The sequence below is a fragment of the Trichechus manatus genome, unplaced genomic scaffold (assembly GCF_000243295.1).
Source record: "Trichechus manatus latirostris isolate Lorelei unplaced genomic scaffold, TriManLat1.0 scaffold00111, whole genome shotgun sequence".
NCBI lineage: Eukaryota > Metazoa > Chordata > Mammalia > Sirenia > Trichechidae > Trichechus > Trichechus manatus.
The window spans coordinates 7,285,868-7,298,858 of NW_004444047.1; the positions used below are offsets into that span (position 1 = coordinate 7,285,868).

The window sequence follows — 12,991 nt, forward strand, 5'->3', positions numbered from 1 at the left end:
AGTTGCTCCTTGGAAACCCTATGGGGCAGTTCTACTCTGTCCTGTGGCATCGCTATGAGTCAAAATTGACTCAACGGCAACGGGTTTGTTTTTTTTTAGAGTTCCCCAGGCAGGGAGGCCCAGAGCCAGGACTGCTCTCATAAGACTGTGTCCTACCCAGTGGTCAGGACCACAGGCAGGGCCTCTGTGCGAAGCTGCCCAGGGTCAGGACGTTGAGAATGTTCCAGAAAGGGAGCAGGCTCTGCCCCCAGGCCCTGCACACGGAGGGGCTCAGACGGGGTGAGGGTGGCCTGAGGCCAGCATGTGGGATTTACCGAGCACCTGGGCCAGTCCTGGGGTTTTTGTCACTCAGCGCCTTTGATGCCCTTTAGATTCATAGTTATGGTCTCTTTCAAAACATGAGGGTTTGATGAGGGGTTAAGTGGGCTTTCTCATCCCAGCAGAGTGGGGACCTTGCTCGGGGCGCAAGTCTTGGTTTGCAAGGGACTCCAGCCCAGAGCAGCGTGGGGTTCGGGCAGTGGGAGGTGGGTGGGGTGCTCCTCTGGGCTCAGGGCTCTCCTGCCCAGATTCTCCGTGGACGTGCTGTGTCTGCGCAGGGCACTCCTGTGTGCCACTCTCACTCCATCTCTGGGATAGCCCCTGGGCAAACCTGGGGCTCTCCCAGGCCATGCCTTCCCTCAGTCCAGCCCCAGCCAGGGCCGACCACGGGGCTGGGGCCTGACCTGGGCTCGGGTGAGAGGATGGAGCTGCCCCCTGAGACGGAGGACAGCAGACAGGAGAGGCCAGGGACGGTCCCTGAGGCCCAGCTGCCTGGTTGGGGTGGGCTGGGAGTTTGGGAACGCATGCGCTGAGGGCAGGGCAGTCAGGGAGGCCCAGGGAGCAGTCTCTGCCAGAAGCAATCCTCCCAGGAAGACCCCAGCCCCCCGTGGAGTTAGGACAATTCCCAGGGTGTAGGACTGGGGGTGGGGGCAGGCAGGTGGCTTGAGAATGCACCCAGCGGAGCAGTCCCTGGAGTGGGGAGGGGCCCTGGGCCCCTGACCAGCCTAGCTCGGTTTTGACTCCTGAGGTGCTGGGCGGAGGGTTACTCACTGCCCTGGGGCCACCCCTTCTCCAGTGGGAGATCACGCCTACTGAGAGCACACTCTGTACCCGCAACTCCGGAGTTCGCTGGCCAAAGGCCTTACTGGAGCCCAACTGCCGGCCCCCAAAGCCCCTTCCCCGCCTGTCCCCTATGGCAGACTTGCCCAAGTGAGCACAGCTGGAGGGCTGGCCGCCGGCTTGGGTGCGGCCTGGGCGTCCACACTCGATTGGCAGAGGGCGGTGGGAAGCCTGTCTCCCTGGGCACCACGTCCTGGGCGTGTGTGAGGTGGGGTGGAGTTCTGGGAGGGGTCCGAGAATCTTTCAAGCGGGTCTTCCAAGCAATTACGGGAGATCTCCAAAGTGGGAGGCCAGCGCATATTTTGGTTTGCAGATTGTAAACTTAATTTCTACCAGTCAAATATTTTGACATGCTGCGTGTGGCCTCGGTTTGTACTCGACCTGGCCCCGAAATCGTTAAGGGACAGCCTGCAGCAGGAGCCGGGTGGGAGGTGGAGGCGCTGCAGCCTGGGCCGGGGGCTCGGCTGTGGGGGATCCCGAAGGCGAGCCGCGGGTAGACTGGTCTCCCAAGCCCAAACCTCTTCTGGGAAAGAAACCCTTGCGCCTCGGAGCGCCCACCGCGCACGCGCACCCCTCGAGGGTACCGTGCAGGTTAGTGCGGGCTCGGTGACGTCACCCGCTGAGAGGGGCGAGCGCCGTTCCCTCTTTCGCCGCCAGGTGGCGCCGCCCCACGCCATCTCTCCGCCGAAAGCGCATGCGCTCGCGCCCGGGTCGCCCGCGGTACACTTTTACGTCTCCTCGGCGTTCCGGGCCCTTGCGGTGTCTTCCTCCGGCTGCGGATTGTGCTTCCGGTGCGAGGGTCAGGGACAAGATGGTGCCCCCGGTGCAGGTCTCTCCGCTCATCAAGGTGAACCAGGCTCCGCGGCCCCGGTTCTTGACTCTGCGTGGGCCTCGGCGTGTCCGGCCCCGCGCAGCCCCGCGTTCCGGACCTGCACCCCGCGCTTCTGCCCCTCGCGTCCCCCCGGATCCCCAGGCGCCCCGAACCCGACGGGCTGCCGCCACGCCCCTCCTACGCGCCCCCAGTCTCCAGTCCCGCGCCTTCGCACCCCCACACCCTCGCTCCCGCACCCCTATCCCGCGGGCCCGCACCCCGCGCCCTCGCTGACCTCCCTTTCCCCGCAGCTCGGCCGCTACTCAGCCCTGTTCCTCGGCGTGGCCTACGGAGCCAAGCGCTACAGTGAGTGACGGGGGCTGGGGGGCCCGGGAGGACCGGGCCGCGGTTACCCACGTCAGGGGACGCGCTGGGGGCCTGTCAAAGCAGAGGGTGTTCAGCTTTCGCTGTGAGGGCTCCTGGTGCCGTTAATAAACCCCAGGGAAGTGAGCGAACAACGAGCAAGGACGGGGTCTCTCCTCCCCCGCCCCACAGCCCTCTAAGCCATGGAGCTGGGGGCTGGGGCAGCGCGTGAGGGGACAGGACACACATCCTCCGCCGGACGCCTGCAGCAAGGTGCCCTAGCGGATGTCACCAACCCGGAAACATGGGAATGTAAGGTCGGCTTGAGTTTAGCTCAGGCCATCTGGCCCCCAAGTGCAGGTGCTTGATACCCGGCGGTTTCGCCCGGGAACTGGGAAATGGTTGGTTCTTGTTGAAGCCCGTGGTGCCGAGTGGGTGGGTGCTGGAGAAGTGCTGGGGTTCCAGAGCGTGTGTGGCAGGGGCCGGGGGCAGGGGGAGGGCAGCGGGGACTGTGTGCAGCTGCCATCAGAATTGGGTTTTCGGTTTAGGGATGAAGGTCAGGCCTTGACCTGCTAATGGAGAGTGCCCAGGTGTCCGGTGCGTGTCCGTGTGGGGGCTCAGTTCCTTCTTCCGGGAAGAAGCTAACTGGAAGTGTCTCCTCCCTCCGCCCCCAAACAAAACAGATTACCTAAAACCTCGGGCAGAAGAGGAAAGGAGGATAGCAGCTGAGGAGAAGCAGCAGCAGGATGAACTGAAACGGATTGCCAGAGAACTGGCAGAAGGTACTCACCTCCCAGATCTTACTGAGAGGTTTCCCCCTCCCAGACTGTCAGAGAGGGCAGTCAGCTGCAGCCCCCAGTGACCCCCTGGGTGGGGGCAAGGGCCTGGCCCTCCTCTTCCTGTTCTGACTGACCTGTGAGGAGAGGGCCCACCCTCCTTATGGGGGGGTAGGAGGTGGGGAGCAGAGTCACCTGGAGTGTTTGTGGGGGGGAGGAATGGTGAGGATTTGGCTTTGGAGAGGCTCTGCATCCGTAGGCCTTGGGGATCAAACACATAGAGGCGTAAACTGGCTGTACCACCCTGTGAGAGAGGCCTCGGGATGAGGGGCTTCTCCCCCGATTGAAATCGGAATGTCCAGGGATAAGGAGGACCAAGGGCAACAATTTAAATAGTGCATAGCTGAGATCATTACAGTCAGATAGCAGATCGTTTAAAGACTGAAAACCTGAGTGATTCTTTGAGTACAGTAATGCGTATGTCTTTTCCTTTTACCGTTTTAGCCCAAGAGGACACCATATTAAAATGAGACTTGCACGAGCTGACTTTTCTCCCCAAGCGGTAGTGGATAATAAAGCTGTCTGTGTTATGTTGTCCTTTCTGGCTCTCATTTCAAGTATGTCACTCCTCCCAGCTTTGGGAAGGGGGTTTTATAACTGATCAGTGCCACCATCACAGTCCCAAAATGCAACTCAAACACTGCGGGAACAGAAACTTCCATCACCCCGTTTGCTCTGAGGCATCCAGGTGGGGCGCCCCAATGGCTGCCGTTATCACTGAGACACAGCAGGTCCTGTACCACTTGGGTGCTGTTTCTTTATTTTGAGCTCTAGCCAGCTTCTGTCGTCCGGTGAGACCCTCTGGTGGGCAGGAGGGCCTGAGCAAATGTGTGTGTCTCGGGGAAGGGGCCTGGAATTTGGTCCCAGGATTGGGCATTGGAGACTGGGTGGGGCTTGAGGCCTTTACAGATGGGAAGCTGCACTTGGATCCTCTTTTTGACCCCAGGAGGTGACCAGGTTGGATGTGAGTCAGAAGCCTGGAGAGAGTTCGTGGCCTCTGGGGAGCTGCGGGCCCTATCATGAACCACTGTCCCACAAGTGGGCTCAGGGAGGCTGGACCTGCTATGCCTGAGCAAACACCGCTCCCAGTTGGGCTTCCTGGGCTTGTGTGTGTAGCCACTGGTGGAGGATTAATCCCTGCTGGTTTTAACAGCTAAAGAACCCACCTGCCCTGGTGGTTTGGATGAGTTGATGCTGCTACTTTGTAGTCACGTGCCTTGAGCGCATCTCCTAGTCTTTGGTTCCTGGCTGCATTGTAAAATCAGTTCATCTGCAAACTAGAAGCAGTGTGCCAGCATATGAAGCCCTGTTTGGTAAGGTGAGGTGAACAAGATGGTGGGATCACCTCAGCTTCCCAGCTGCTGACCGCCATCATGTCTCTGTCTGGGCTCGGTCCATCCCGAGGCTAGTCAGGTGGTGCCGCTCCTCCATTCGGGGACTCTGCTACAGCCTCAGTGGACTTGTGACTGCTCCGTGGTGGGTCACCGAGCCCCACAGGAGTGACTGCTGGCTGTCTCAGATGGCATCCTGTTACCCCGGATCCGCACCACGACTCCCTCCGCTCATTCTCCTCAGGCTGTGTCCCATTACCCCGGCTCTGTGCCACGACTCCTGCCCCTCACTCCTCAGAGGACGCCCTGAGCGACTGCTGGCTGTCTCCTCAGGCTGTGTCCCGTTAGCCCGGATCTGCACCATGACTCCCGCCCCTCACTCTGCTCAGATGGCATCTCAGAGGACGCCCTGAGCACCCCTCCTGGAATTCCCTGAACTATCTCCCCTGCTTCCTGCTTCCCTGGGGCATGCGTCACCACCTTACCTGTTAGACGCTTACCTGTTACGGACTCACCCCTGGTGACTGTAAGCTGTAGGAGAGCGTGTTTGATTTAGCTGCTATACTCCCAAACCCTGAGCCACGTGGCTCATCCAGGCCTCCTTGATGGGTCCCCTAGGCCCCCAGAGCTCAGTCCAGAGTGGGTGGCTGGTGCCTGGGCCCCTCCAGAAACCTGGAGGTGCTTCTGGCCCCAGTCACAGGCCTTTGCCATGAGGAGTCACAACCTGTCAGATGAAAATGAAACCTTGCTCCTTCTGAGTGTCCACTGTGAGTGGGTGGCTGTGGGGGGAAGCTCCCTCTTGGTGGGAGCCCAGGGAGAGGGCCCATGGCGCCCACCTCCTCGTGAGTAGTCACTGAGTGGCCTTAAAACAGCTGGCCCAAGGGTGGTGCTGAGAAGAGGGGCAGCTGGGATGAAGTCCCTGGGTAGTGCCAACTGTTAAGCACTTGGCTTCTAGGCAAAGGGCTGGGGTTTTGAACCCACCCAGAGGCGCCTCGGAAGAAAGCCCTGGTGATCTACTTCTGGAAGATCATGGCCATTGAAAACCCTTTGGAGCACACTTCTCCTCTGACACACAGGGTCGTCGTGAGTCAGAATCAACCCAATGACAACTGGTTTGGTTTTTGGTTTCAGTTTTGAGGCGGATGCTTTGGAGCTCACATCGTGAGTTAAGAATCCTCTAGTTTCTACCAGATAATTAAGACCCATTTCCAAGTGATTGCAGTGATGTTCCACTCTGACCCATCTTCTTTCTCCTAGGAAGCTTATGATTGCAGCTGTAAAGAAAAATTCAACCATAAAAGAATTTGGGACAGATTACAAGGTGTTACCATTAAGGGCTTCCCTGCCAGTAAGGTTTCAGAGCTCTGTGGTTAGCTGCTGAGTTGGCTCCAACTCATGATGACCCCACGCACGACAGAAGGAAACGCTGCCCGGTCCCGCGCCATCCCCACGATTGGTTGAAGATTGGACTGTTGTGATCCATAGGGTTTCTACTGGCTGATTTTCTGAAGTAGATTGCCAGACCTTTCTTTCTAGTCCTTTTTAGTCTGAATCACTGAAACCTGTTCAGCATCATAGCAACTCACAAGCCTCCACTGACAGACGGGTGGTGGCTGCGCTTGAGGTACGCTGGCTGGGAATCGAACCCAGGTCTCCCACATGGAAGGCAAGAATTCCACCCTTGAAACAATCACCTCTGCCCTCTTTCAGAGCTTTACACAGTGTACCTATCGCAGACTTTCTGCACAGCGTCATTCCAGGCTGAATCTCTGCTCTAACTGTGACTTTGACCTTCGGGTAGAGTTTTCAGATGGGTCAAATACAAAGTGTCTTCATAATTTCCACCACATAAAAAATGGACAAGTTGTTGTCTTTTTATTTTATTCTAAATTTCTGGGCATATGCTTTTCCTAAGCTGGTATCTCTCTGTCCATCTACCTACCTATATACATATATGTACATGTGCCAGTGTGAATATTCTCACCCAGAGAGCTTACAGTTCCCAAACCCTTTTCACAGATCTGGTCATGGTACTACGTATCCAAAACATGGTTGAGTGTAATGTAGGCTACGTTGTTTAATTTGTGGTTGGCTTTACTTTATGAAAGAGCCCTGGTAGCACAGTGGTTAACTGCTCAGCTGCCAACCAAAAGTTCAGTGGTTCGAACCCACTAGCCACTCCACAGGAGAACGATGTGGCAGTCAGTTGCCGTAAAGATTTACAGCCTTGGAAACCCTATGGTGCAGTTCTACTCGGTCCTATAGGGTTGCTGTAAGTCAGAATCGACTTGATGGCAACAGGTTATTTTTGGTTGGTTTATAAAAACCTAAACCTTAAAAAATTTCAAGATGATCTTCGGTCCTTTTCTTGGGTTTCCTAACCTCCTGTTCTGGATGGTTAGAGGCAGAGCCTGAGTCTCAGCCCAGCTTGCGGGATGAGGGAGCACCTGGACCCCCCGCAGGACAGGCGCTCACAGGATGCAGCAGGTGGAAGACTTTGGTGCTGGGCCGCCGTTGCAAACCTCTGTGCCCGCTGCAAGAGAAGGACAGGACAGTGAGGGACAAGGGTGCCGTGTGCACGCAGCCTGGGCCCGTCCCCTCTGCTCAGTGCGTCCTCCACCAGGGCCGCAGGAGAAAGGGCAGAGCGAGGCCCTCCGGCAGCCTAAAGCAGATTAGTCGCACTGAGCCTTTCTTATCTTGGTGCCTTAGCGCTTGTTGACATGGTGCCCTGATTACCGCCAGTCCTGGCCTCCACGACCCTGGAGTCGCCTTCAATTATATTGATCTCCCTGCCCAATAGCATGGAAGAGCAGGGAACAATAATAAAAAAAAATTCAAAGCTAAGGTAGCCGAGTACAGGCAAATCTCAAGACAACAATGCCTTAGAATTCTAATTTTCTTTTTTGGCTGGGAAGGGGAGGTATTTGACATGTTACGAGGAAGTCATATTCCCATAATATAGGATAAAAAGCTAAATAAATACCCTGAACACAGTAGTGGAAAAGAGGTGGTACATACTTGATCCTTTTTTCTTCCCTGCCTCCCTTTCTCTCTCTCTTTCTGCCTTTGTCTCTCTCTTTCTCTCCTTCCCTCCCTCCCCGCCTGCCTGCCTTCTTTCCTCCCTTTCTTTCTTCCTTTGGTTTCTCAGGCTGGCTGTTTTGTTTCTGAGTCCAGAAAAGAAAAAAAACCCAAACTCATTACCATCAAGTCGATTCCAACTCATAGCAACCCTACAGGACAGAGTAGAACAGCCCCCTAGGGTTTCAAGGAGCAGCTGGTGGATTCCAACTGCCAACCCTTTAGTTAGCAGCCGGAGCTCTTAACCACTGCACCACCAGGTCTCCTGATGTTTCTGAGGGTAGCAGGGAATATGGGCAGATTTTCTGATTTACTTAGAGATGTGCTCCTTGGTGGTGGAACAAAAGAACTGTTAAGAGCAGAGTGATCTTCAGCTGGACTTTCCCTCCCCTCCGTAAAGGAGGTAACATAACACTCAGCTACTTCCTTAGAGCAGTGAAAGTTCCTTGGCTAGGACGCAGAGGAAATACTCTTAGTCCAGGCTTGTTAATTACATTTACTCCGCAGAGCTGTTTGCCTGGAATGGAAAGTTCAAGGTGGGTGTCTCTGCAATGCAGTAGCCCAGCCAGAGTCAACCACAGACCTGTTTGCATTCCTCTCTGCCTCATCTCCAAATTGAACTTCCCCCAATTCTCTGTCTTTTCTACTAACGTATCCATGCACTTTAACTTAGGGAACCAGCCAAGTCCCACGGCCAGCAGGATGGCAGCTCAGAGCAAAGCCCTCACCTTTCTTGACGGCCACTCTCTCCTTCTCTTTCTTCTCCTCTTCTAAGGCCTTCACCTTGGCCTCGTACTCGTCGGCCAGGGCCTTCCACTCTTTCCTGTTGTTCTGCAGCCTGTCGAACATGGGCAGGATCTCCTCGTGGAAGCGGGAAAACTCCTGGAAGGGAAATGGAAGTCAGGACCCCCTCCCAATGGCCAGAGCTCCCGGGAGGGCCGCAGTAAGTCATCTCCAGCACTCAGACTGCATGGCCGGCTGCCGTCCCCTGCCCTCACTGTGCCCACAAGAGATCCAAGGAGGGGACCAGTCCGGTGGAGGGGGGAGAACCACTGAGAGGCCACTTCCCTAGCAAAACCCTACAAGGAGAACGGTGGGTCTGTGTCCCGTGACAGCTAGAAAGGGGCATTGCAGGTGTAAATTCTTAGGATACAGACAGTCTTAGGGGGAGAGGAACCCAAGAATAGAGTAAAAGGTGTTGGCTGCAGGAAGGAAGGGGGTGCAGGATTGAGGAACACCCCAGGTGGAGGGGTGGAAAGGCACAGGCAACATCCATGTCATGGGGCCCCCTCTCCCCTCACACACAAGCACGCACAGGTGAATGTGCAAACACGTGGGGACGGCAGGCCAGCAGTGACCAGTTGGGTCGAAGCTGGGCCCATCAGAGCTTCCTCTTGGTGCAAGGGCTGGGTGCTGTGTGTGTGTGCATGTCGTGCATCGCTGCTGCCTGTCCCCAAGGAGACACCCACCCTGTCCAGTGACACAGAGGAGCACTCTGCCGTTTTCGATTCGCTTCTGCATTATTTACAAGGGGCATGCTGGGGGAAGGGAAGAGCCTCCCACCCCACTGCACCACTGTCCCTAACCCCACTTGTGTGTGCCTGGGCCCCTCCTCAGCGTCTGGTGTGGAGTCAGGGAAGCAGTGGGATGGAGAACTCGGGGAGGGCTGTGTATGGATTCAGCTGTCTCCCAAAAAGGCCTGACTCCTGTGCCTGGGAATGTGACCCTGTTTGGAAATAGGTTCTTTGAAGATGTTATCTGTTAACAGGAGATCATACTGGAGTAGGGAGGGTCCTAATTCCATATGACTGACTACCCGTTGCTGGTCAAGTTGATTCTGACTCATGGCGGCTCTATAGGACAGAGCAGAATTGCCCCCTAGGGTTTCCAAGCAGCAGCTGGTGGATTCAAACTGCCGACCTTTTGGTTAGCAGCCGAGCTCTTAACCACTGTGCCACCAGGGCTCCACTATATGACTGGTACCCTTATAAAAGAGGGGAAGAGACACCGCGACAGGGAGTCAGAGGAAAGACTCTGACGCCACAGCTGCAAGCCAAGGAGTGCCTGGAGCCACCAGAGGCTGGCTGAGAGGCGGGAAGAGATTCTCCCTCAGAGCCTCAGAGGGAATCGCCACAGCTGACCTCACCGCCTCCAGCGCTGTGAGACAACGCACAGCTGTTCTTCCAAGCGGCCTGCCCTGTGGGACGCAGTCACAGCAGCCCCCAGGAAACTAAGACAAGCTTGTTCTCTGTAACCGCCCCCTTGGGTGTCCGTTCAGGACCTGAAGGTACACCCTGGTCCCGCCTGTCCCCTTCCCCTGCCCCCAGCACTCACAGTCTGGTGGGGGCGGTGGAGAAAGGAGCGAGTGCATCAGTAAAGGGAAGCTCACGCGCCCTGGGAGCCGAGCTGGGGACCGGGCACAGCCTGGCTCTGCATCTGCAGTGCAGTCAGGAAAGACTTCACTCAGAAACTAAATAAAATCCTCCTCACAGCAGAGCACTGCCTACGGGGAGGGAGGTCCTCAGGGATCCTGGAGACCCAGCAGATGGAGCCAGCAGGCCTTGTGAGCCTTCTGAAGGAAGTGTGAGTGCAATGCAAAGAGGCTGTGGAGGCAGAACCTGCCTGCTCCTGTACTGCTGGCCGGTGGCACTGGCCCAGTCTCCTCCTGATCTGTGACGTGGCATCACAGCACTGTCCCCACGTGCTCTTGTGTGGCTCAAATGGCATAATTCTAGGACCCCACATGGCATAGGGGCATGAAGTCAGCCCTGACTCACGGTGGCCTTATGTACAACAGAACAAAACGCGGCCTGGTCCTGCGCCACCTTCATGATCATTGGTGTGTTTGAGTCCATTATTGTCACTATCGTGTCAATCCATCTTATTGAGGGTTTCCCTCGTTTTCACTGGCTCTCACTTTACCAAACATGATGTTCTTTTCTCGTGATTAGTCTTTCCTGGTGACGTGTCCAAAGTAAGTGAGCCGAAGTCTCACCATCCTCGCTTCTGAGGAGCATCTGGTTGTATTTATCAGGTACTCAATGCATATTTATTGAATACCTACGATGGGCTGGGCAAGTGCTAGGACCCACACCGTGGTGACAAAGAGATCCAACCCTGTCCTCACAGACATCTGTCATTTGGCCAAGTGCCCTGGACCAGGTGGCAGTGCTGGAGGGAAAGCAGAAGACACTCTCGTGCCCTCTCCTCTTTGGCCCACTCTGCCATCTTGGTCCCTCTCCTGTGACAATGCACTGTCTGGTCTCTGCCCAGCTACAAGCCTTGGCTGCAAACCCAGCCCACATTGCCCTCCCCGCTGCCCTGCGCCGAGGGATCTGCCTCTCCTCGCCCCTCTGCCTCCGTCCTGCCCTGCTAGTTGGTGTGAACAGTCAGTACCTTGTACACGAAGGTGCACACGAAGTCAATGAAGCCGACTTGCAGCTTGGGGAGCTCGGCCGCTTTGTTCCTGTCCATCATTGGCTTGTTGGGAGGAAGCAAGGACATGGCAAGTGTGAATGATGACATGCCCGTCATATTCCAGCAGCAGCCTAAGTCCCGGGTCCTGCCTGGGGTCTGCCTCCCGTTGCCCCGGAGCCCCGCAAGACCTCACTCAGCCCCTGGCTCAGCAGCTCCAATGAGCCCATTCACGAAACACAGAACAAGCACAGCAGAGCCTCCACCTTCCAAGTGCTTCCAGCCCAAGGGATGCAGACGGAGCCCTGGCTCAGGAGGACCAAGCCTGCTTTAACAAACCCCGCATCCCTGGGTGGTGCAAATGGTTAACATGCTCACAGCTAAATGAAAGGTTGGTGGTTCTATTCCACCCAGAGGCACCTTGGAAGAAAGGCCTGGCAATCTGCTTCCAAAAAACCATCCACTGAAAACCCTATGGAGTGCAGTTCTACTCTGACACACATGGAGGTGCCATGAGTTGAAATTGACTCAAAGGTAACTGGTGGGGGCCCTCTGACATGAAAAGCCAAGACACCCTGCTCTGCTCAGCCATCCTGCCCCCAGGTCCTGAGGGCTTCAGAACCACGGCCCTTTCAGCCGTTTCTAGTGCCAGCTTTCTTCCCACATTCCCAAAGCTACTGTGGTGCTGCGCTGCGGACTGGCTCAAGCCAGGTTAAGAGGTGAGAGCACTAGGGCTGTGGGCAAGGACCCGGCTCTCTCAAGCCCCACAGAGAACCTCAGCCGGTGCTGTCCACGGTGCTGACCCAGAGCCCAGGCATGAACGCTTGTTACTCACGTGCGGACCCAACCACCTTGGCCCTAGCACTCTCTGTGGTACAAACCCAGGCTGCACATAGACTGGACCCCTGAGCATCCTTTCTGTAAGTTTCCCTTCTTCAGAGTCACCCCAAGTCCTCTGCCCCGGGGGGACAAACTGCTGCTTCTTCATCCTCTGGGAGACCAAGGAACCCTTTCCTGCTGAGTTTATGGCTGCTCTCCAAGCCTCAGTGCTCCAGACAGCAATTCACCACTGATTGGAGCTGGCTTGTGAGATGAAACCCCTTCCATCCCTTCCACACGTTGCTGGAGCAATCCTACGCTGTCTGTGTTCCCTTGATTCCTGTCCATGTGCCATGTGTGGTACTAGCAACAAATTCCTGACCCCGGGCTGCTGACCTAAAGACCGTGGCTTTGTCCATCTCCTGTGGTGTAGCCCCCTGGCCAGCCACCTGCTTTGTCTGCGGGCTGGATACAGACTCTGGCCCCGGGCACTCTGCTGCTGGCTCCCTACCGCCATGGGTCACACCCTGACCCGGGTCTTCCTAGAGCACAGCTCATGGCCCAGCGAGGGTTGATCTGCAGACCTGCCTCCTAGCCCTGGACCACAGAGGCTATTCTTTACAGAGCCAGTAGCCCTGGCTCTACAGTTTCAACAACACTTTTTTTTTTTTTTAACCTCTGCATGGTTATTATGCTTTTATCCAAACTCCTCATTTTCTATAACTTCACCCAGACCCTGAGCCACCTAACCTCACGTCAGGCTCATGTCACATGACTCCACAAAGTAAGATGAAGGACCAGGACCACAGAACCCCTGGGAATCCCCTACCTGCCACCCTGCCAGAACCTGGAGGCCCCCGAAACCCAAGATGATGTCTGATCGCCTTTTCAGGGATGCGGGATTCTGGAAGCAATACTCACAATGGGCTGCTGATCCAGTACCGTCCTTTCCAAGTCACCTTGCTCCCAGAACTCAGCTGCCACCAGCAGAGCCACCTGAAGGCACAGAAAGACAGTCGTCATTGTGGAAATTGTTGTGATACCCTCCCCACGGCTTCCAGGCCCTGCTCTCTTGGCCCTCTCTGCCACAGGCCCTCTGGGGCCCCTCACTATTCAGGGCTGGGCCACCCTTGGGCCTGGAACACAAAGAACACCGTGCCTTCTTCTGCCATTGTCCTCTG

At 56.2% G+C, this 12,991-nt stretch overlaps 2 protein-coding genes across 2 annotated transcripts in view; one reads left to right on the top strand and one right to left on the bottom strand.

The window, feature by feature from the left end:
• Positions 1–1,885: 1,885 nt before the first annotated feature.
• ATP5ME (ATP synthase membrane subunit e) lies at positions 1,886–3,825 on the top strand. The gene is made up of 4 exons (XM_023738012.1): positions 1,886–2,005; positions 2,281–2,335; positions 3,016–3,114; positions 3,613–3,825. Exons 1-4 carry the CDS (start codon positions 1,970–1,972, stop codon positions 3,636–3,638), a joined length of 216 nt encoding a protein of 71 aa, XP_023593780.1. The 5' UTR covers positions 1,886–1,969; the 3' UTR covers positions 3,639–3,825.
• A 3,145-nt stretch (positions 3,826–6,970) lies between these two features.
• PDE6B (phosphodiesterase 6B) overlaps positions 6,971–12,991 on the bottom strand; it is a 53,191-nt gene continuing 47,170 nt past the window's right edge. Inside the window, exons 19-22 of the mRNA XM_004383537.1 lie at positions 12,732–12,806; positions 10,974–11,057; positions 8,306–8,459; positions 6,971–7,032 (exon numbers count right to left, since the gene is read on the bottom strand). Coding sequence (XP_004383594.1) covers positions 6,971–7,032; positions 8,306–8,459; positions 10,974–11,057; positions 12,732–12,806 — 375 coding nt within the window. The remainder of the gene's footprint in view (positions 7,033–8,305; positions 8,460–10,973; positions 11,058–12,731; positions 12,807–12,991) is intronic.

Coding starts and splice junctions, on each gene's coding strand:
- ATP5ME (XM_023738012.1), top strand. CDS start 1,970: ATGGTGCCCCCGGTGCAGGTCTCTCCGCTCATCAAG. Junction 2,006..2,280: donor AGGTCTCTCCGCTCATCAAG/GTGAACCAGGCT, acceptor CTTTCCCCGCAG/CTCGGCCGCTACTCAGCCCT. Junction 2,336..3,015: donor CTACGGAGCCAAGCGCTACA/GTGAGTGACGGG, acceptor CAAACAAAACAG/ATTACCTAAAACCTCGGGCA.